At 43.8% G+C, this 20949-nt stretch overlaps 1 protein-coding gene across 1 annotated transcript in view; it reads left to right on the top strand.

The window, feature by feature from the left end:
* NKAIN2 (sodium/potassium transporting ATPase interacting 2) overlaps positions 1–20949 on the top strand; it is a 1177559-nt gene that overhangs the window by 1136429 nt on the left and 20181 nt on the right. The window contains exon 5 of the mRNA XM_075554606.1: positions 10109–10169. Within this exon, the coding sequence (XP_075410721.1) occupies positions 10109–10169 (61 nt within the window). The remainder of the gene's footprint in view (positions 1–10108; positions 10170–20949) is intronic.

Below are 20949 nucleotides of genomic sequence, written 5' to 3'. Positions count from 1 at the left end.
CCTCCGGGAATGGCAGGAAAGCTTCTAGTTCGTTGGGTGTAGACTCTGCATTCTTGCCATCTTCTTTTGATACTTCCTGCAACGTTCAGTATTGTTCCTACCGAGCCTTTCTGTATTGCCACTGGAGGCTTCCATTTTTTGTGAGTTCTTTCAGTTACAGATGTGCTGAGGGTGTTCTTCCCTTTAGGTTTTCTAAGTCTAGGTCTGTGTGCATTTCTTTATACTATTTTACTTTATCTTCTTAAGCTGCCCTTTGGAATTTTCTGTTCAGCTCTGTAATTTCGTCATTTCTTCCACTTGCCTTAACTACTCTACAATTAAGGGCAGTTGCAGAGTCTCCTCTGACATCCATTTGGATCTTTTCTTTCTTTCTTGTCTCTTAAATGACCTTTTATTTTCTTAATGAATGATGCTCTTGGTGGCTTCACACAGCAACACACAAGCCACCACACGACAACAAGCTGTCATATTTGGATTTTGCTGTTGTCCTCTGTGGATCACACAAGCTGGTGTGCTGCTTCCATGTGGACTGACTTAGTTGACTGCTCACTTAGATGGTTGCTTGTTGGAATGCAAGGCTGCACGACTCAGAACTGTCCTGATTGATAGCCAGACACCATCTGCTTTCTTCACCACACTTGGCTGTCGCACCCTCCAAACACTCTCTAGAAAAGTTATACGCAAACAGATGGCTCCCTCTGCTCTCAAGATTTTGTATTTTCCTTTGGTTTTCAGGGTTACCATGATATATCTTAAAAGGAGCCCTGGTGGTGCTGTTGGGTAAGCTAACCACAGGTCGATTGTTCAAACCCACCAGCAGCTCGACAGGAGAAAGACCAACCTCTCTGCTCCAGTAATGATGTACAGCCTCAGAAACTCTATATGGGGCTGCTTTAGCCCGTCATCAACCTATTGTCTGTGAATTATGATATATTTTGATGTTAATCTCTTTGGGCTTATCATGCTCTGGGCTCACTGTTTCGTGAAAACACGGGTTTCGGTCATTTGTCCAGTTTGGGTCGTTGTCAGCTGTTCTTTCCTCAGGTACTTTTCTGATCCCATCTCTCCTTCGAAGACTCTGACTTCATGAATGCTAGTCTTCTGTGAAGCTCCCAGTGCCCCTGAGGCTCTGGTCATTTGCGTGGTGTCTGTTTCCTCTCTTACTCACATGGAGTCAGTCATTGTTCGCCTTCAAATTCCAGCATTCTCCTCGGCCTCCTCCATGCCTCTGCTTATTTCATCCAGGGAGGTTTTTATTTCAGTAACTGTTGTAATTTAAAATTTTCACTTAGGTCTTCTTTATGTCTTCTATTTCTTTGCTGAGAGTTCCCATTTGGTGCTGTTATTTATTTTACCAGTGTCTCTAAGTGATTTTTGAAATATTTTAGAATGCTGGATGTAGAACCTGTGAGATCAGTCTGATGCCACTGCCCTATTGGTGTCGGCATCGATGGATTATGTGGTTGCATTTGGTTGGAGAGCTTCCTGAGCCTTGGAATGGTGATTTTCGCTGGAAAGTTGGATATTTGTGTTATGAGACTCTGAATCCTATTTAAACTTTTTTTAGCTGGCTTCCTCTGATGCCACTTTGTCAGGAGAAGGTGGGGTGCTGCGTCCTTACTGCCAGGTGGGTAAAAAGTTCAGGAGCGTCTCATTACGGCTGGAAAGGAGTAGAAATTCTTGTTCCCCGTCAGCCTCCACTGAAGCGGCTCATTGTGGTCTCTAGCTTGTTCCTATTGACACCTCAGGGCTGGCCGTGGCTCCATGGCTAACTGGCAGGATGGGAATGGCTGCCCTCCCTTTCTAATGTGACCCTAGTGGGGAAAGAAGGGGATACCTTCTTACTTCAGAGAGGGGCAACTCGTACAGATTCCATGACACTAAGAGGGAGGGAATGGACGTTCGGCTTCCTCCTAAGTTGTCCTAGTACCACAGCCTGCCGAGTGTAGAATCCTAGGCTTCCCTCTTGACCTTTGCTGATGTGGTAAAGAGTTGGGGCATAGGACTTTTCTACTGTTTTGGTAAGGAAGAGCTATCACTGTCTACAAATGTTCTGACCTACTGGGTTTCCCTTTCCTGTTGCTTTAACTAGAGACAGCAGGCTTCTGATGGGGCTTTTTATTAGCCTCTGCCTGTTAGCATTTCTAGGTTGCAGCTTCTGCAGCTCTGGATCTGGGCTATACGGGCTTAAAAGAAACCCTAAAAACCAGAGAGCTCTTTCCCACTTCCTTTTTTGAGACTTACGGTCCTGAGCCAGTCTGCCCTTTCTCCACCTCTCAGCACATGATTGCATTGGTTTCATATATAGTCTCCAGGTGCACTTAATGGGAGGATATTTTAGATTTCTCTATTTAACCAATAAAAAACCAAAAATGCTACAGGTACGTGAACAGAAAGAACAGAAATGTAACTCCTCACAGTTCAGGAGGCTAGATGTCCAGATTCAGAGTGTGGCTCTGGAGGGAGGTCCTTTATCAAGTCTAGCTTCTGGGGGTCACAGTAGTTCTTTGCACTACTGAGCTTGTCTGTATGTCTGTCTTTGGGTGACATGTTCCTCTTTTGCCTGTCTCTGTGTCTGTGCACAATGTTTTACTTAAAAATGATTAAGTGTAGAACTTACCTGGTTCAGATTGACCTGATACCACAAACATGACAAGGGAAACCCTGTATCCAGAGGCATAAGGTCCAGGATCTGCTTCCCAGGGTTCAATACACGTTTTGAAGTGGCACACCACACCCCATAACCATGGGGTAAGGGGAAATACGCTGACTCCAAGTTCGATGAGACAAAGTCCAACGTACATTCTTCATATGTAACTTGGTTTGTGGCTACAAATGAGATTTTTAATCTGATTTACTTAGAGATAAAATAGAATTTCCATTCTGTCAATAGTGATCTCAAAATGATTTATAATTCCTTATCAGGTGCATTAGAAGTGAGCAAATGATATTAGATATTCAAAGGTGAAAGATGAAGAAAATAAGATTAAAACTTAGGTCTACTTCCAATGCCAAAGTCTAAAACAGCAGGAATATTCTGTTTTATCCCGTGTGTTTTATCACATTGTGTGTTTACCAGGTGTAATGCCACTTTTTATATTATTCTTAACAAGACATCCGTCTCTGTGGATCATAACAAACTATGGGTAGCCTCGAGAAGAAAGAGATTTCCACAACATTTCATTGTGCTCATGCAGAACCTGTCCGTGAATCAAGAGGCAGTTTTGTAAATTGAACAAGAAAATACTGCATGGTTTTCAATCCGTAAAGGTGTATATCAGGGTTGTATCCTCTCACTCTACTCATTCAATCTGTATGCTGAGCAAGTAACACAAAAAGTAGGACTAAATGAGAAAGCAGCCATCAGCATCAGGATTGGTGGAAGGCTTATTAACAACCTTCAATATGCAAATGACACAACCTTGCTCACTGAAAATGAAGAGGACTTGAAGCACTTGCTGAGGAAGATGCAGGTTGCAGCCTTCAGGAGAGACCGCAACTCAATGTGAAGAAGACTTGAATCCTCACAACTGGACCAATAGGTGACATCATGATAAATGGCAAAAAGGTTGAAGTTGCCAAGGATTTCATATTTCTGAGATCCACAACCAATGCTCATGGAAGCAGCAGTCAGGAGATACAGTGACATATTGCATTGGGTAAATCTGCTGTACCAGGTCCCTTTCAAGTGCTAAGGACCAAGAATGCCTTTGAATTAAGTTTCTGATAAAGACAAGTGAATGGACCCTGGGCTCAGATGCACAGTCAGCATGCTCCTTAGAAGCAGGGATGACAAGACTTCCTCTCATGTGCTTTGGGCATGTTAACAGAGAGGGCAGCCCCTGAAAACGGGCGCATGATGCTGGCTAAAGCAGAGACGCAGTGAAAAGGAGCAGGACCCTCGACAAGGTGGATCGATAAAGGGGTTGCAGCAATGCGCTCAGACATCATTGCGTCAGTGGTTCCCAGGGAGTGTGGCAGGGAAGGTTGCGGGGAAATGTGGAGCTAATAAAGAGAACGAATAAAACATTCTCAAACTGTCTGTGGAGATGACTATGCCGCTCTTCTTGAGGTGAGTGAACTGGTAAATTGTGTAATATGTGAATTATGTGGCAATAAAACTGTTGGGAGGGAAAACAAAACCCATCGCAACGGTGATGCAGGATCAGCACTATTTTGGTCTGTGTACATGGCGTTGCTGTGGGTTGGAACCAACTTGAAAGCACCGAACTAGAACATATTATTCTAGACATCCTTCAACAGAGAAACAGCTTATGTCACTTTTGAATTCCAGTGCTCACATCTTCACTAACAACTTGGGCCGCCCTTGTCTTATGATGGCCCGTTTCTCCACTTTCTGTAGTCTGACCTCCATCGAGCCGGGGTGCTCTTCCCCACTGCGCTTCATCCATGTCTCCTGTGCTCTGTTTAGAAGAATCCCCAGCCCGCTCCTCATCCTTCCCTCTCAAAAGCCTCCCACCTCCCAAGGTAAAATCCTGAAAGGGCCATCCTACAACTTACTTGGCAACAGATGTCCATTTTCCTGCAGAGGCAAAGCCTTGATTCCATCTTAAGGGAAGCCAGAATGACTCAGGTCAGGAGTCGTGCGGAGGCGGGGGGTGCGGGGGAAGCTATGCACTGGGTGGTGATCTGCAAGATCTGCAGTTCGAAAATACCAACCCCTCCACAGAAGAAAGGCGGGGCTTTCTACTCCCATAAAGAGTTATGGTCTCGGAAATGCACAAGGGCAGTTCGACCCTGTCCTACAGGTTTATTATAAGGCAGAATCAATTCCTTGGCAGTGCTAGAGAGAAAGAGGGAGAAGCTGCAGTGGTGTGAAAAGATATTCTAATGCTTTAGAACTAGAATAGGGAAATAAGTTTAAGAACAGAGGAGAAAAACCACTTAATAACAGCTAATAATAACCTAAAAGCCACCTGATAGTGGCTTATATCCATGTGATAAGGAGTGGCCCAAAGAGTCAATCCGCTATTATCTTGATAGAAATATAATGTAGTTAGGAGAAAGATACTCTGTTTAGATGTACCTTTGCTAGAATTCCTCCATCGCTGTTACCCTGAGCTGCATCCCATCTATCTTGTCTCAGAGTATCTTGCGATATAGTGTCCCTCCCCTCAGAAGGGCCAGGGCCGGCATGCCTGGCCTGTCTCCTTGAGATTTAGGGTCCCTGAGTAATGGAAGCTCTGTAGCACAAGATCTCTGTTAAAACAAAACTTGGTTTTCCTAGCTTGTTCCTGTCATCCTAAGATTTGTGTGTCTCTGAAAGAACCGTTCCACTCAGCCTGTATGTTCCCTGTGAGAACAAAGGCTCGGGGAGACCGGCATTTGGAGGCAGGATCCCCCATTCTCCTTTCCCAGGCGGGTGAAAATAAAACTGAGAATCCTTCTAATCCCCCTGGTTCCTGTAATCTGGCAACGGTGACCGGCAATGTGAGCCCTCTTGGTGCCCACCCTACAATAAATGCAGAGGACAAAAGTGACAGACAATGAGGCTAGGCAGGGAAATAAGGTTGTGTCACATAAAAACGGTCTATATGCCACAAAAAAAACTTTTTCCCTGTATGATAGGATGCTTCTTAAGCATATGTGCAGAAGAATGGTATGATGATTTGCAATTTCATGCACACCCAACAACCTCACTTAGATCGTGGTCTTAGTCCGCCTCTGAAGCCTTTACTGCCATTACTTTAGTGGAGGCCCACACGCTCCACACATGGAAACATATATGGCTCCTCCCAGGACACCGTTACCCTCATGCAGGTTGATACATATCGTGGAGCAGCAGAGTCAATTCACTGACTACAATTTAGAGGGGAAAAGAGAAGCTAATTAGCAGGTGGCCCCAGTGAGGAGACCAACATCAAAGCAGGTTCTCTTGATGGCGTCCTATTTGAAATCCAAATACATAGAGAATACAAACCTACTACGTTGGGTTTTACACTTGAAAAGCTACGTACTGATGTTTTACATAAACACACATTTTAGGATAACCCAGGACATAATTGGTGACCACGGGCAAGCAAACAGAACAATAACATTCAAGTCTAGGACCAGCCTCAGGGTATTTCAGTTGACCAATCAGAGAGCAGGGCCCAATTTTTTAACCATTAACAATGAGGCAAATAAGAGAAGACTATCAGAGCCATCTGACCCTCTCAGGTGACATCTGCATACAACCTGCTTGCCTCTGAACAGTGGAGCAAGTTGGAAATTTTCCATAAAAACTGCATTAAGTAAAGTGTCTCGGGCTAACTGCATCAAATAAAGGAACGTTGGTTCCAACAATTGATAGACTCTTGGAAACAGCTAGTCCAGAGTACCTCTCAATGGCAAACATGGAAATGACATGCTTTCCAGTGGGGGGTTGTAAGGATCATTGACTCCTGACCACCCAGCTTTCTACTCGGTACTTCAGAGCCTTGCAAACGTCTTCATTTCTTCTGGCAGCGACTTTAATCTGCTTCTAATTCCAATTACAGTATATGTATATTCCTGGTGCAAGACTGCATACTCGCTGAGGTTAGGATTGTGTTGGATGCAGTGGCCTCAAAGGGGAACTGGATATTGTGCCCTCAGGATATGTTGCCCTGTCTGGAGACATCCACGGTCATCTAGCCTAGACGGGGTGTGGTGCTTTTGGCATCTAGGAGGTAGAAGTCAGGGGTGCTGTGACAACACCCCAAATTGCACATTGTTTCCCATAATAAAGACAAAATGTCAACAGTAATGTAACTTGGAATAACGGGTCAATCGGTGTTGAAGCCCTGGTAATAATTAGCAAAGTTTCACATTATAGAAAGCATTCAGAATACCAAATTAAAAATACTTGAAACCCCTTGACTGTTGGTAAATTTCATAAACTGGTATTAGGGAGTTAAAGTTAAATTAGACGCTTATATGATGTTGAAAAAATGGAAGGTAGCAGAGGTTTCCGAATCTTGATTAATTCGGGGGAAAACAAATTTCCATTTGTATTTAGAGGTGACCAATTTAAAAGCTAAAGTTGTCTTAATCAGCAAGCTTTTGTAATGAAATGCAGCAGGATTAACTTTTATATCAAAGGACCTCCCCAGATAGTTAAGGAATGCAACCGAATACAATTAAAAGATCACTGTAAGCAGAAGCGGATGCCGCCGCTGCATTCTGGGAGGCTGCAGTTAATAATTGGGAAGCTAGTGACATTTTAATGAGAAGTTTAAATTTACCAGCCCTAAACTCCAAATGTATCAATGCTTTCTACTGAGATTTTTTATTTCAAGGTCATGAAATGATGAGTAATAATCAAAAGAAACACTTGTGATTGGGTGGGAAGGGTGTTTATAAATAGTGCGATGATCATTATTTGACACCGACAAGAAGAAATGATCTAAGAGCAATCTATAACATCTAGCCAGGCTTAAAGGGACGTAATGTCCAGGAAGGGCTGGAGCTAGAGGCCAGAATTTGATCAAACCAGAGCCCCAGCTTTACCTAGCCCCAGCTACATGCAGATACGCGTGAGAAAGGAGCCACGGAATACAACACACCGTGATGTGAGACTTTTCTTTGGTTCCAGAAGAACCTACCCAAAAGTGTCTTGGAAGAATGGCTTCACTATTTGCTTCCATAATAGTATACCATATATACTCATGTATAAACTGAGTTTTTCAGCACATTTTTAATTCTGTTTTGTGGGAAAATTAGGTGCCTCAGCTGATATTTGGGTCGGCTTATGCTCGAGTATATACGATAGATTTAAAATGGTTCGTGTTTGTTTTGTTGTGCGGTGGTCTGATGTGTTAGGAGAGTGGCCTCTGTTTTTCTCAAACCAATGAAAATGTCCCTATCTTTGTGTAATTTGGCTTGGTCAAATCAAAATCTTTGCTAAAGCCAAGTCAGAGAAGCCAGCCTTTACCTAATATCTTGGTTTATGTCATCGAGTCAATTGTGTTCCACAGTGGCCCTGTAGCACAGGAGAGGTAAGACGAGGCCGTGATGGCTTTGTGGTGATGGATTGGGTTCCTAACCTCAAGGTCAGCAAGTTGAAACCACCAGCTGCTCCACCAGGGAAAAATAAGGCTTTTTATTCTTGTAAAGAGTAGTAGTCTTGGAAACACACAGGGACAGTTCTGTCAGGCCCAATAAGGTCACTATGAGTTGCAATTTACTCTGATGATGAGGGTAAGTTTTTGAACTAGTATCCTGTTTTGAAAAAACAAGGGGAAGTTCTAATTAAAAATAATAACCCAAAAATAATAAAAAATAATAACTATGTTTCTAGTATATAAGGAAATGGTTCTTACTATCCGTGTTATTAAAAGCCCTGGTGATGTGAGTTACTCTCTGAGCTGCTAGCTGCAAGGTTAGCAGTTCAAAACCACCAGTCACTTCACAAGAGAAGAATGAGGTTTTCTGCTCCATAAAAACGTACAGCTTCAGAAATCCACAGGGCTAGTTCTAATGTGTCCTATAAATTGAGTTAGACTGAACTCAGTGACAGTGCGTTTGGGTTTAGTTTAGTATCACTCATGTCACTGGCTATGGAGACATAGGATCCCAAGAAACTAATGCTAATGTGATTATTTTTCTACAAGAGTTTTTTAATAGGAAAAATAAAACTAACTCTGCTACGACATCATCCGGTGCTTTCTTTCTCCGTTCTTTGCGATGTGTACTGACTGGTTCAGAGACTGTATTTGGGAGAAGGGAGGAATGTGTTATAGGTCCCTCTCACCCAGGACCTATCCACAAAAGTCCTGGAAGAATGTATTGCCTGGACCTGCTTCCCGACATCTGTTTCTCATTGCTGCTTCCTTCTCTGTCTCCGGAGCCCAGCCAAACTCGCTGACATTGACTGGATTCTGACTCATCGTGACCCTCTAGCACAGAGAACTGCCACTCTGCGTTTCCCAGACAAACTCTTACAGGAATCGAAAGCTTCATCTTTAGCCCATGAAGTGGCATCTGCCAAGACATACATTTTGCCTCAAACCCAAGTTAGGGATTTCTGGTCCTCTTTTTACCTGGATCTCTCTTTACCTCCCCATAGCGCTGCACTCATTAAATGCCCAGTCTTTGACTCTGAGCAGCTCCGCTCACATCTTCCTGCAAGATGACTATCTGTCTGCAAATAAAAACAACTTTATTAGGCTTCACTCAGCAGTTCCTCTATGCTGTGTGCTTAGCCCCCTGCTTGAAGCCCCGTTGCCCCACACCAAATATTGTCATAAAAAATCAGGACTTGCCCAGGCCAATACCTGTCTTAACCTCATTGTGAATCATCTTCACTGTGTTACATCTTCAAGCTATATTAATCTGGGGGGGGATAAAGTTTTTCATGCATCAGGAAATTATCGACTGTTGCCTTCAACCAGTACTCAGAACTTGCCTAAAACACACAATGTGAAGTGTATAAAATCACTGTGTCTGTGGAGACAGATATCAAGTGACTTCGCTATACTCCTCTACAGGGACTCGTCTCAGAGAGGAGACTCCCCTGAATACAGGGACACTTTGAAGATTAGTTCAGAAGGGATGATGCTCTATGTGCGATCCGGATTGATTGCATTGGAGACTCCTCCCTTGCAGGTGTCCACCTGGTCCCTTTCTGTAACACGTCCTCTTGCATGTACCTCTACCTTGCTTCCTGCTGCAGTGCCAAATCTCAGAGTCCATGAAACATTCACAAGCCTCTGTAATATGTCTCCCTGAAAGCCTTTTCCGTCCAGTTTTACTCTTCAGCTCGGGGCTAAGGAAACATAAACTTGAATTTGAATGGCACAAATGCACATATGAATTCATTAATGAATGGTCATAAACGTTTTTGTTTGGCTGCCCCCCCCCCAGAACCTGTGTTTGATTGCCTTGCAAAGAGCAAACTCCGCACTGAAATACCGGTCAGAGAAAAGGGAACACTATGTTTATTTATAAGGCAGTGCAACATTACTTGAGTCACAAATCCACACCGGAGTCAAGAGCCACTTCTGATGGGACGTTTGGGAACTCGCTGCATCTTAGTGTAAACTGCCTACCTCCGAAAAGGCACTCCCCCAGTAGGGCGGTTCCGTTGCATTTGCCTGATGTCTAAAGCGCCTCTGTTCTGTTTCAGCTGGCAGGGTTCATCTACGCCTGTTATGTTGTGAGATGTATAACTGAAGAAGAGGACAGCTGTAAGTACGAAAGCTCTATTATGTTTCTTTCTAGTTCAAAGCGTCTTTGCCACTGCCTCCTACCTAGCCTTCCTACTTCACAGACAATAGCTTCCAACACATCATTAGAGCAAGGGATGTCTTTTGTACCCATCCGGGCGAATGTGGTGTTTTATAAGAGCATCCAGCATATTGAAGAAATGGAGCACTCCAGCAGATCAGGAAACATCTCTTTCTTTTCATTGGGACGCGCTTTTTAAAGAATATTCCTCATAAAACAAATATAGTAAGAAATATAGCGGGGGGAGATGACAGTGGAGTGGTTTTAAAATGTGGTTGGCTTCACTATTTCAATCTTATAAACCATTTAACTAGGTACAGCTATCTAATCAGTTTCAACCAGAATGACAAATCCCAACGGTGTCCCATTGGCATGAGTTCTTACAATTCTCCTAAGAAGTGTTTCCAGTTTAATTCAGGGCATTTTTCTCCAGGGAAGAAATGCTAATATTTCCTTTTGCTGTGCACTCTAAGTCAGGGTCTCAGCAGTGAAGGTCCCTGCTGGGTCCAAAGTTTAGACCCTAGAACCCTGTACAACTATTCCTGCCCTTCCAAACATGGCAGACGGAAGGGTTTGGCCAATTTCAGAGGTACAGTGGTTACACATTGGGCTGCGAGCCTCATAGGCAGCAGTTCGAAAGCACCAGCAGCTCCACATGAAAAAGCCTGGGCTTTCTACTCCTGTAAACAGTTCCAGTCTCGAAACCACAGTGGTTCTGAGTCAGCATTGACTCGATGGCAGCGAGTTTGGTGTAGATGTGAAATAAGGAAGCTGACACAGGACTCTTGTTTTCTCTGGAGAATGTGCCCATGCATCTACACACATAATTATTCTCAGGAACAGTCAGAGCTTAGAATCGGATCATTTTTTTAAATTTCCAAATCTATTAATAATGGTTGGGCTTTTGAGACAGTACAGAAAAAAAGAAAGAGATTTCCCCTTCTCTTTAACACAATATCTGAGGGAAGAATCCAACGAGAACGACAAAGAGACTTTTAAAAGTTTGTGGAAAAGATAGTGCGATTGTTCCATGAATTTTTGAAACCTCTCACACACGTTTCTTCTTCACTTTTCATACAACAACAACAAAATAGATGCTATCGAGTGATTAATAGAGGGCGGTAGATAGGTAGAGATGGATATATATATAATTATGCATAATCAGGAATATGCAGTACACTGTTATATTATATCATATATGAAATGAAATTATGGCTGTTCATTGAATACACATTTTTAAATTACTCCTCCACATATCAAGAACTATATAAAGATCTGGCGGTTTTAGGATGAGCAGCACACGATCTTTTACCTAGGAACTTACCATCTGGTAGGGAAAAATTAGCTTGTGAGCAAAGAATTATATATAATAAAACTCTGTGGAGTGTGCAGACGAGAAGAAGGAAATGAGGAAAGGTTCGACAGAGGAAAATGACCCTCATGAGTTTGTCAAAAAGATGAGCTAATTGGGCTAGAGCAGCCGGTGCATGTGCGAGGCGATGGGAGTCCAAAGGGGGCAGAGAGTCAGGTGTATCCCAGCCTGGCAAGACGGGGACAGAACAGTCCGATGGCTCTAACTGGACTGTATCCTGTGGCAAACATGAACACCCAGGTATAAGAGATTAAGGACATTTGGGCTTCATTGTGTACTACAATGAAGACATGATTGACAAGTATTAATAAAAAGAGAATCATGTAACTAGAATTATACTTTTCAATAGGAAGGAAAGACTTGTGGAGGGAAAACAAGATTAGAGAAAAGGAGGTGAATTAGGACACTCTGAAAATGTTTACAGTGGTGTATGATGAAGATCTGAGCCAAGACCAGGATTGGAGACAGAGAAGACGCGTGATGATATGAGACTTTCTATTGAGGGGCTACACATGGGGACTGTGGTAAGGAATACTACTGGTCTGTTCCTTCATGTGTGTTAGATGACTGGGTAGATAAGAAAACGTCTCAGTGAATTTTAGAGTGATTTCAGTTTGGACATGTTGAGCTTGAGGTGCTGTTGGAAATACAAGAGAAGTTGCTAGTAAGCATTTGTGTTATGCATGACAGTTTATTCAAAGATAAAGAAGCATAAAAGATTTATGGATTTTTTTAAAATATGGACTCCATCTAAGTATATAAGTTTATTCATATATTATCATTCACTGTCTGTGCACTGAATCCTTGATGAAGGCCAAGTCCACATCTTCATTTTCATGCAGTCCTGGTGCTTTCCCTCCAGTTTAGCTGTTAGTTGCTATGCAGTCAGTTCTGACTCAGTGTGACCCGCTGTGCCTAAGCCTATGCCAACCTCACAATTGATGTGATGTTTGAGCCCGTTGTTGTAAACACTGTGTTAGTCCATTTTATAGAGGGTCTCCCTTAGATTATGGGGGTTTTATTTCATTTTAAAACAATGGAGGTGCATTTCGATCCTCAGAGAATATCTACTGACACATCCAGTCTCCTAAACAGGTAAACAGGATCCCTCCATTATAGGGCTGAGCTCTCAAGGGTGGGGGTGGCGTGGGGGGCACAGGAATGCTAGTTCTTCAAGATATATTGTTCATAAAAGATTCCACACCCCAGTGCGTCTGACATTGAAATGTTCAAATGCACATTTACATGTCAACGTCTCTGAGCATATTAGAATAAAGAACCGTGTTAAACACAAAACACTTTATTAACATTTCTTCCCTTTAACAGTTCTGCCCTAGATTGAGCTTTTGCCAAAGCCATTTCAGCTCAAAGGAATTGAAAAAAGACACCAATTGTCTTTTGGAGGACCAGGCTTATCCCTAAGGCATCTAATATATTTTTCTTCAAAGAAAGAGTTTATATATCTTTACATGTATTTTGGGAAGCCTCGGTGTTGGGTGGTTGTGCCTGTGGCTGCTAACCTCGGTTTGAAACCACCAGCCACTGCAAAGGGAGAAAGAAGAGGCTTTCCACTCTCCTAAAGAGTGCCGGTCTCAGAACGCCACAGGGGCAGTTCCCCACTGTCCTACAGGATTGGGATGAGTAGGAATCCAATGGGTGGCAGTGAGTGGATTATGTGTATTTGGTTTATATGCATTGTGATGAGGGCCTCTCTCATCTGCTCCTGTTCGTCTGAAATACATGTAAACTTCTTTTAAACCAGTTTTCTACTTTTAATCTTTGTGCTCAGTGGATAAGATAAAAACTTCCAAAAACATTTTTTATTCAATTAAACTGATACTTAGATGTTCATGGAACTAATAAACGACCTGGAGGAGATATGGGTTTGGGCTGGTTTTTTTCTATTCACCTTTGTGGATTTCAAGTTAAACCAATTTACTCATGCTCCTTCGTGTATGCCATGGACAATTATGGGTGCTCTGGGAGTACATTGCATTTGGATTGAGATGTCCATGCTTTATCATGGTCTTGGTCACTTCTCTATGTGGTCATTTCCAGACATAGAAAAATGACTTCCAAAGCTCAAAAGTCCAGATTTGAAGCATCTAGTGTTTGTATACTGCCAGGCAGTGTTTCGTTCTGCTGTGTTGGGGCCCGTTATCAATCGGTACCCATTGACAGCACTCAACAATAATGAAGAAAATCATTTTGCCCCTTAAAATGCATTCTGGCTTAGTGAACATAATATTGCTCTCAAGAACAAGACCTGATAGAGAAGAAGTCCAATGAGTCAAGGAAAAATAACTTCCTGATTTAATATTTTCGCTTAAAAAGAAACGTTCTGTAGTTTTGCAGTAAGACTTGATGGCCTGCTCTCATCAGCCTGAATTATTCCAACTGAAAGAGTCAGATATTCTTGAATCCATTAACAGAGCTTTCCAGCTCTGGGCTCAGATCTGATACCTTAGGCTTCATCACAGCAAGTGCCACCGGGGAGGTGGGTAATGGAGAGGCAGAAACCTCCAGAGGGCTTGCGAAGAGCGCACGATCCAAGAGGAAGGCTCAAGCGTAGACCTCATGAAGTAGTGATCAATCATCATTGAAACCGAGGAAGTTAAACTGCCGGCACTTAAAATGTCTGAGAATTTACGCTTCTCTGATCCCCCCACCTTTTTTTTAGCATTATTTTTATGTTTGTCTACCATAGGCTTAGAAATAGCTGAATTTATTTTTCCTATTTTAGTAAAATATAACATTATAGTCATTTCCAAGTGTATAATTGAGCTTCAAAATGCTTATGAAAACAATTCATTAAGAAGCAGTGGAATTTTTCTATGAACATTTTGAATCCCCCTTGTACAGTGTAGTGGCATTAATTATTGTCTTAATCTTATTTAACCTCGGGTTCTCCTTTTAAAATATCTATTTTTCCCAAGCTGTTTGATTACTATTTTTATAGACGCTTCAATGTAGAGTACTGCCCAGTGAAAAAGCCTGAACGTCCACCTTTATATCTCTGACCCATTGGTTATCTCAACCAGAGCCACAGGCAGATAGACCAACTGACGGCACCAACTCACAGGGCACTACTGCCATCTGCTGAGAGCCTACTGGCAGACAGGATAAGGTTCACAGGAGAGACCCGAACAGGGAGCTGTTGTCATCCTTCTCCACACACATACACACAAAGAGGTGGGCACGCATGCACATATACACACATACACCGTGTGTCTCCTGGACATGGGGAAATACTGGGAGGGCAAGGCCCTCCGGATAAGAGGTTCCAGCCCGTAAAGCTTCCCTGCAAGTTCCGTGCCCACTGGCAGCCAGCAGGAAGAGTCTCAGGTCAGTATCTCGGGCAGTGGGGGGACTCCCTTCAAGGGAAAAGCTCCTCACCCTGATGGCGGGTGCAGAGAATCCGGAACCCCCACTCCAGAGGAGTGCGTTGGCAGTTGAACCGTGTTGAATGGACCAACCCTCACAGCATACTTTTCATGAAAGGGCAGGGATACATCTCCGGAGAAAAGGCTTTCTCCTGCAGGGCAGGCATCTCTTGCTTGGCTGTCTTTGTGGCTGCGCCCTTCACTGAATCATCTGTCACTGGCCATGCTGAGCTCCCCTTGTGACCTCCCGTCTATTCTCCCCTTACTTGTTTTCTTTTACAATAGTCTGTGGAAGAAATGAAACACTCCAAGATGCCTGGCAGGCGGGCCTTTTATGATCCGTGTATCTCTTTTCTCTCACTTAATCTCTCAGCACTTGGTCCACACAGTTCTGTGCCCACTGACAGGGACTTAACTAAGAACCTGGCTCTCTTTTTCAGTAGCATTGTGGAAAGCCAGGCAGCTGGGGGAAAACAGCATTAATCCTTGAGAAGAAGGAAAAAATCACCACAATGCTTTTTCAAGTTCATTTTGCTTTCTTTTAAAAGGCTTGCTTGATAGTTAAACTGAACCTGAACTCTTACCGTCTAGTAAAGAGGTCCATTCTTTTAAGTAGTCACTGAAGCAAGCCAGAGGTCATGAAATCAAGTTCAACTCTTGGTGGTCCTGGGAGTGTCCGAGGAGAACTGTACTCCAAAAGGTTTTTAATGGCGGGGTTTTAAGAAGTCGATCTCCTGACCTTCCTCAGACAGTTAAGTCCGGGTACCCTCAAAGGTGTTAAGCATGTATACTACCCAGGGCCACCTGTCTTTACTAAAAGAGATTCTGGTGTCTGCAAATGTTGTCAGTGCATCTTGGGAAAGGTGTGCAATGTCATTTTTAAAATAACAGCTAAGGACAAATGATGACAGGAGTGCTGGTGGGTAATGGGCTGGGCCCAGGACGGCCAACCACAAGGTCCGAAGTTGGAAAGCACCAGCCACTCCTGGGGAGGAAGATGAGGCTCTCCACTCACATACTGACTGATAACCTTCGAGACCCACAGGGACAGTCCTGCTCTGTCCTGTGTGGTCACTAGGAGTCAGAATTGACTGATAGCAGGGCATTTCGTTTTTGTTTGTTTTTGAAAGTAAATGTGGTGAAGAAAGCTGATGGTGCCCGGCTATCAAAAGAGATAGAGTCTGGGGTCTTAAAGGCTTGAAGATAAACAAGCGGCCATCTAGCTCAGAAGCAACAAAGTCCACATGGAAGAACACACCAGCCTGTGTGATCACGTGGTCCCGAAGGGATTAGTTATCAGGCATCAAAGAAGAAAAAATCATATCATTGGCTGCACACCTCCATGATACGATCGCTGAAGACAAACGGATGCATAAGCAAATGTGGCAAAGAAAGCTGATGGTGCCTGGCTATCAAAAGAGATAGTATCTGGGGTCTTAAAGGCTTGAGGGTGAACAAGCCGCCATCTAGCTCAGAAGCAATAAAGCCCACATGGAAGAAGCACACCAGCCTGTGTGATCAAGAGGTGCTAAAGAGACCAGGTATAAGGCATCATGCATATATATATACCATAGTGAAGGAAGGGGGAAGTGCAGAGTGGAGACCCAAAGCCCATTTGTTGGCCACTGGAGATCCCCTCATAGAGGGGTTTAGGAGAGGAGATGGGTCAGTCAGGGTGCGAGGTAGTACCGATGAGGAACACAGCTTTCCCCCAGATCCTGGATGCTTCCTCCCCCCAACTACCATGATCCGAATTCTACCTTGCGGGACTGGATAGGGCAGAGGTTGTACACTGGTACATATGAGGGCTAGAGGCACAGGGAATCCAGGGTGGATGATACCTTCAGAACCAGGGGTGTGAGGGGCGAAACTGGGAGAGTAGAGGGTGAGTGGGTTGGAAAGGGGGAACTGATTACAAGGATCCACATGGATCCACATGTGACCTCCTCCCTGGGAGATGGACGGCAGAGAAGGGGGGAAGGGAGACTTCGGATAGGGCAAGATATGACAAAATAACAATCTATAAATTATCAAGAGCTCATGAAGGAGGGGGGAGTGGGGAGGGAGGGGAAAAAAAGAGGACCTGATGCAAAGGGCTTAAGTGGAGGGCAAATGCTTTGAAAATGATTAGGGCAAAGAATATACGGATGTGCTTTATGCAATTGATGTATGTATATGTATGGATTGTGATAAGTGTTGTATGAGTCCCTAATAAAATGTAAAAAAAAATTCAGAATTTAACGGACAGTTTAAGACATGAAATAACAATAATAACATATAATTGATCAAGGATTCACGAGGGTGGGAGGGTGAGGGAGGGGGGGGGGAGAAAGGAGCTGATACCAAGGGCTCAAGTAGAAATTGTTTAGAAAATGTTGATGGCAACATATGTACAAGTGTGCTTAATACTGAGTGATGGATTGTTAAAAGATTTGTAAGAGCCCCCCAATAGAATGGTTAATTTTTTAAAAAGAAAGGGGGATGATTTCAAAGCAATACTGAAAAATGAATTCTAAAGATTTCACAGGAGTTAGCACGTGCATACTGGCACCCACCAAGCACAATGCATAAAACCCTTCCCCCACCCCCAGAAGTCTCCCAAATTGACTGGCCTTGGGATAAAAGTCATAATCGATGGATAGAATCTTTTATTTAAAAAGAAAACCACAGGAAATTATTCACTTGTCTGAGGCTAATCATCCACTGTAAATTTTGTTTGATTTTTTCCTGCAAAGCCTGCTGGCCTACACTTCCGTGTATTGAACTCCAGTCTGTGTGTTTAGATCATTTCTCCCGTTGTTCAGGTCCCTCGAGCCTGGATGCGCTGCTCTGAGCACACGCACCCACACTCCCCCTTGGGGGAGGAGAGGGCTGGAGGCAAGCCAAACGTCCCTCCTTTTAAGGTTTCTTCCCATCGCTGAAAGCATGTGGCTTGCCGCTGGCCCGCGTAGAAATTCATGTAACCAAACAAACAAAATGAAGATGAGCCTGTTCTTGATCTCTGTTACCACTTTGATACCTGGCTCCTGGTCTTTCTCTTTTCCTTGCTTACCTTCAAGCGGTGAGGGTGGTAGGACCATTCTGCCTGGTATCCTAAGCCACGTGCTTGCTATTTATGTGTCACTCTTCACGGGGAACCTCGGGGTAAACAATTAGCAGTTCAGAAAAGGTGCTAAATTCTAGTGTGCCAACTTGAGAGGCAGCCCTGCGACTTAAATATGTGTCTCGCGTGCCTGTTTCGCTTGTCAAGGATCATCCTCAAGCAATCAAAAGGAGTATTAATGTGTGCTTAGTATATTATTGTTTCCTCTTTATGACATTCGTTGGGGAATTTTGGAAGTGGCTGAATGAAATCATCTTGTCCACATCTGCCAACCTCCTAATAAGCCAACACTTGTCCTTTCTTTCCTCGTCTCTGAACATCAGACATTATGAACACCTCCAGCCCCAGACTTTGAATGTCTCTAAGCTTAAATGCTGTGTTCCCAGGGTCAAGGTAAAGGGCAAGGTCACCTGTCTTTTCTCCACACCCAGCCATGGAAACTATGCATTTATTTAACTGGATACACGTTGCTTCTATTTTGGGTTTAACCGAGAATTCGGCAGGGTTTAGAAGGATAGGAAACTATCGTTCTATTTCAACACCTTCGTTTGATTGGCTCACAAGGATAAAATGACTCACCCAAAGTCACTGAATTCACTGGTGAATTTCTGACCATCAACAGCATCTCCTGGCTTCCTCCAGGCAGACTATCAGGGGACCTTGAGGACCACACCGAGCCTTCCCCTGCTGAATTCTGTGCTGACCCCAGCCCTGTCTGGAGCAGGACGCAGCAAATAATTGGGAAATGAGTGAATCACTCTGTCAGCGCTCCACGAAGATTTTTTTGGACCATATGAAAATTGCTAAGGAAATGCCGCATCTCCTTAGACCCTGGTCTAGTCTAAGTATGCAAATACCTAATTCGAATGAAGTGAATTTTGTCCTATTCTACACAGAGGGAAAAGGACAAACTATATGCAGCCATACAACATTAAAAGGCCAGATAGTTGATCACCACCTAAAATAGAAGCCATACTATTGCCCCCTGTCAGTGCCATCCCCTAACGAGACATGTCATCTTTATACCGAAAACCAAACCAAACACATGGTCATCGAATCAATTCCAACCTCTAGTGATCCTATAGCACAGGGTAAAACTGCCCCTCTTGATGGGAATAGAAAGCCTCATCTCTCTCCTGAGGGTCGACTGGTGGTTTCTGATTGCTGACCCTGCGGGAGCAGTCCGACATGGAACCCACCGTGTCACCCTTCCTGCTATACACTCTACACCAGGTGCCCCCGGGTCTGCCCCTGACCTCTTTTCAGCCGATTACATTGCTCCCTCTTGTGGTTACTTAAAAGAAAACGTGTGTTCGCCCGCGCTCTCTCTCTCTCTCTCTCTCTCTCTCTCTCTCTCTCTCTCTCTCTCTCTCTCTCTCTGTCTCTGTCTCTGTCTCTCTCGTCATTTTATTGGGGCTCTTACAGCTCTTATCACAATCCATACATCCATCCATTGGGTGAAGCACATTTGTACATATGTTGCCATCATCGTTTTCAAAACATTTTCTTTCTACTTGAGCCCTTGGTATCAGCTCCTCATTTTTTCCCTCCCTCATGAACCCTTGATCATTTATAAATTAGTATTACTTTTTCATGTCTTACACTGACCGATGTCTCCCTTCACCCACTTTTCTGTGATCCTCTCTTAAACTTAATTCGGGTCAGATTCTTCAGCCATCTTTTCTGACTCTCATTCCCTTAGTATCGATCCCCTGGGCTGGTACACCCCATATCCCAGTGAAAGCCTTCATTTTCTCCCCACACAAATACACCTCGACCCATGCGCACCTTTAAGTGATTCTAAATATTCCCACTTCAACAATAGAGAGGAAAGAAATGGATTCATCCTCTCGCTTCTGTTGATTCAGAAAAAGCAGGACCTTTTTTCTACAGAAACCACATAGAGCTTATGATATTCCAAATAACTAAATAGAACCTCCCACTGGGGTGTATAAAAATGAGATATTTTATGCAGAGACTATTTCGGGCTAGCTGGACTAGCATTATCTAGTAAAAAACTGAGGACATTCAAGTCGATTTAACTAGTCTAAGTAGGAAATAAAGCCAGACGAAGTGGTGGCATTCACAAAATGGTTAAAAGACATCGAATTTTTGTTTGGTTTGTTTTCATTACAAGTAGGCCCTGTCTTCCCATTCTGCAGAACCCCCGCCCACTTGAAAGGGGTGCCCGCCACTCATTCCGCACACTCGTTCTCTAAATGCTCCCTGAGAGTAATGTGAGGAACAAGGCAGCCCCCGGCAGGAAAATGGGGTGTTTGTAGCACCAGACTACTGATGATATACATGCTCCTCAGACAGTCACCGGGATCCCCTAGTTCCCATTAGAAAGAATGAATGAAACGGGCAAAGAGCTGGCAGATGGCACTGAGCGTTCTCTGAAAGCCCTCCCAGTCTCAGACGAGCTGCGAAGGCTGGCCACTCAAAATTGGTCTTGTGATAAATGATCTTGGCTAGCTCCGGCCTCCTGACTTCCAGTTGTGCCTTCGTTTTGGAAGGGGCATCTAATGGAAACAGAAGGCGGGAATTCACTATCTCGTTCTGAACAGCAGGCGAACTGAGAAACACTGAATCTCCAAGGAGAGCCCCCAGGTTTGTGGAACAAAACCATCTGAGCAAGGCAGTCTTCCACAGAGCCGCAGAAAGAGCACCGTTTGAATCAGCGCTCTTGGGGCGACCCCTCAATCCAGGGTAACATTTAAATGAGGCCGCTTTAGCAGAGGAGATGCAAGGAGGCCTCTGCTGTGATTGGTGGGCATTGTGTGGTAGCGAGTGAGGGAGACACAAATGTAAAGCCCACAGGAGGTGCAGTTTGTTTAAATAATAGAAAGTAATTAGGCTGAAGACAAAAATCAGTGATGGCA

Source organism: Tenrec ecaudatus, chromosome 7, assembly GCF_050624435.1.
Source record: "Tenrec ecaudatus isolate mTenEca1 chromosome 7, mTenEca1.hap1, whole genome shotgun sequence".
NCBI lineage: Eukaryota > Metazoa > Chordata > Mammalia > Afrosoricida > Tenrecidae > Tenrec > Tenrec ecaudatus.
This window is presented reverse-complemented; position numbering and strand designations above follow the sequence as displayed.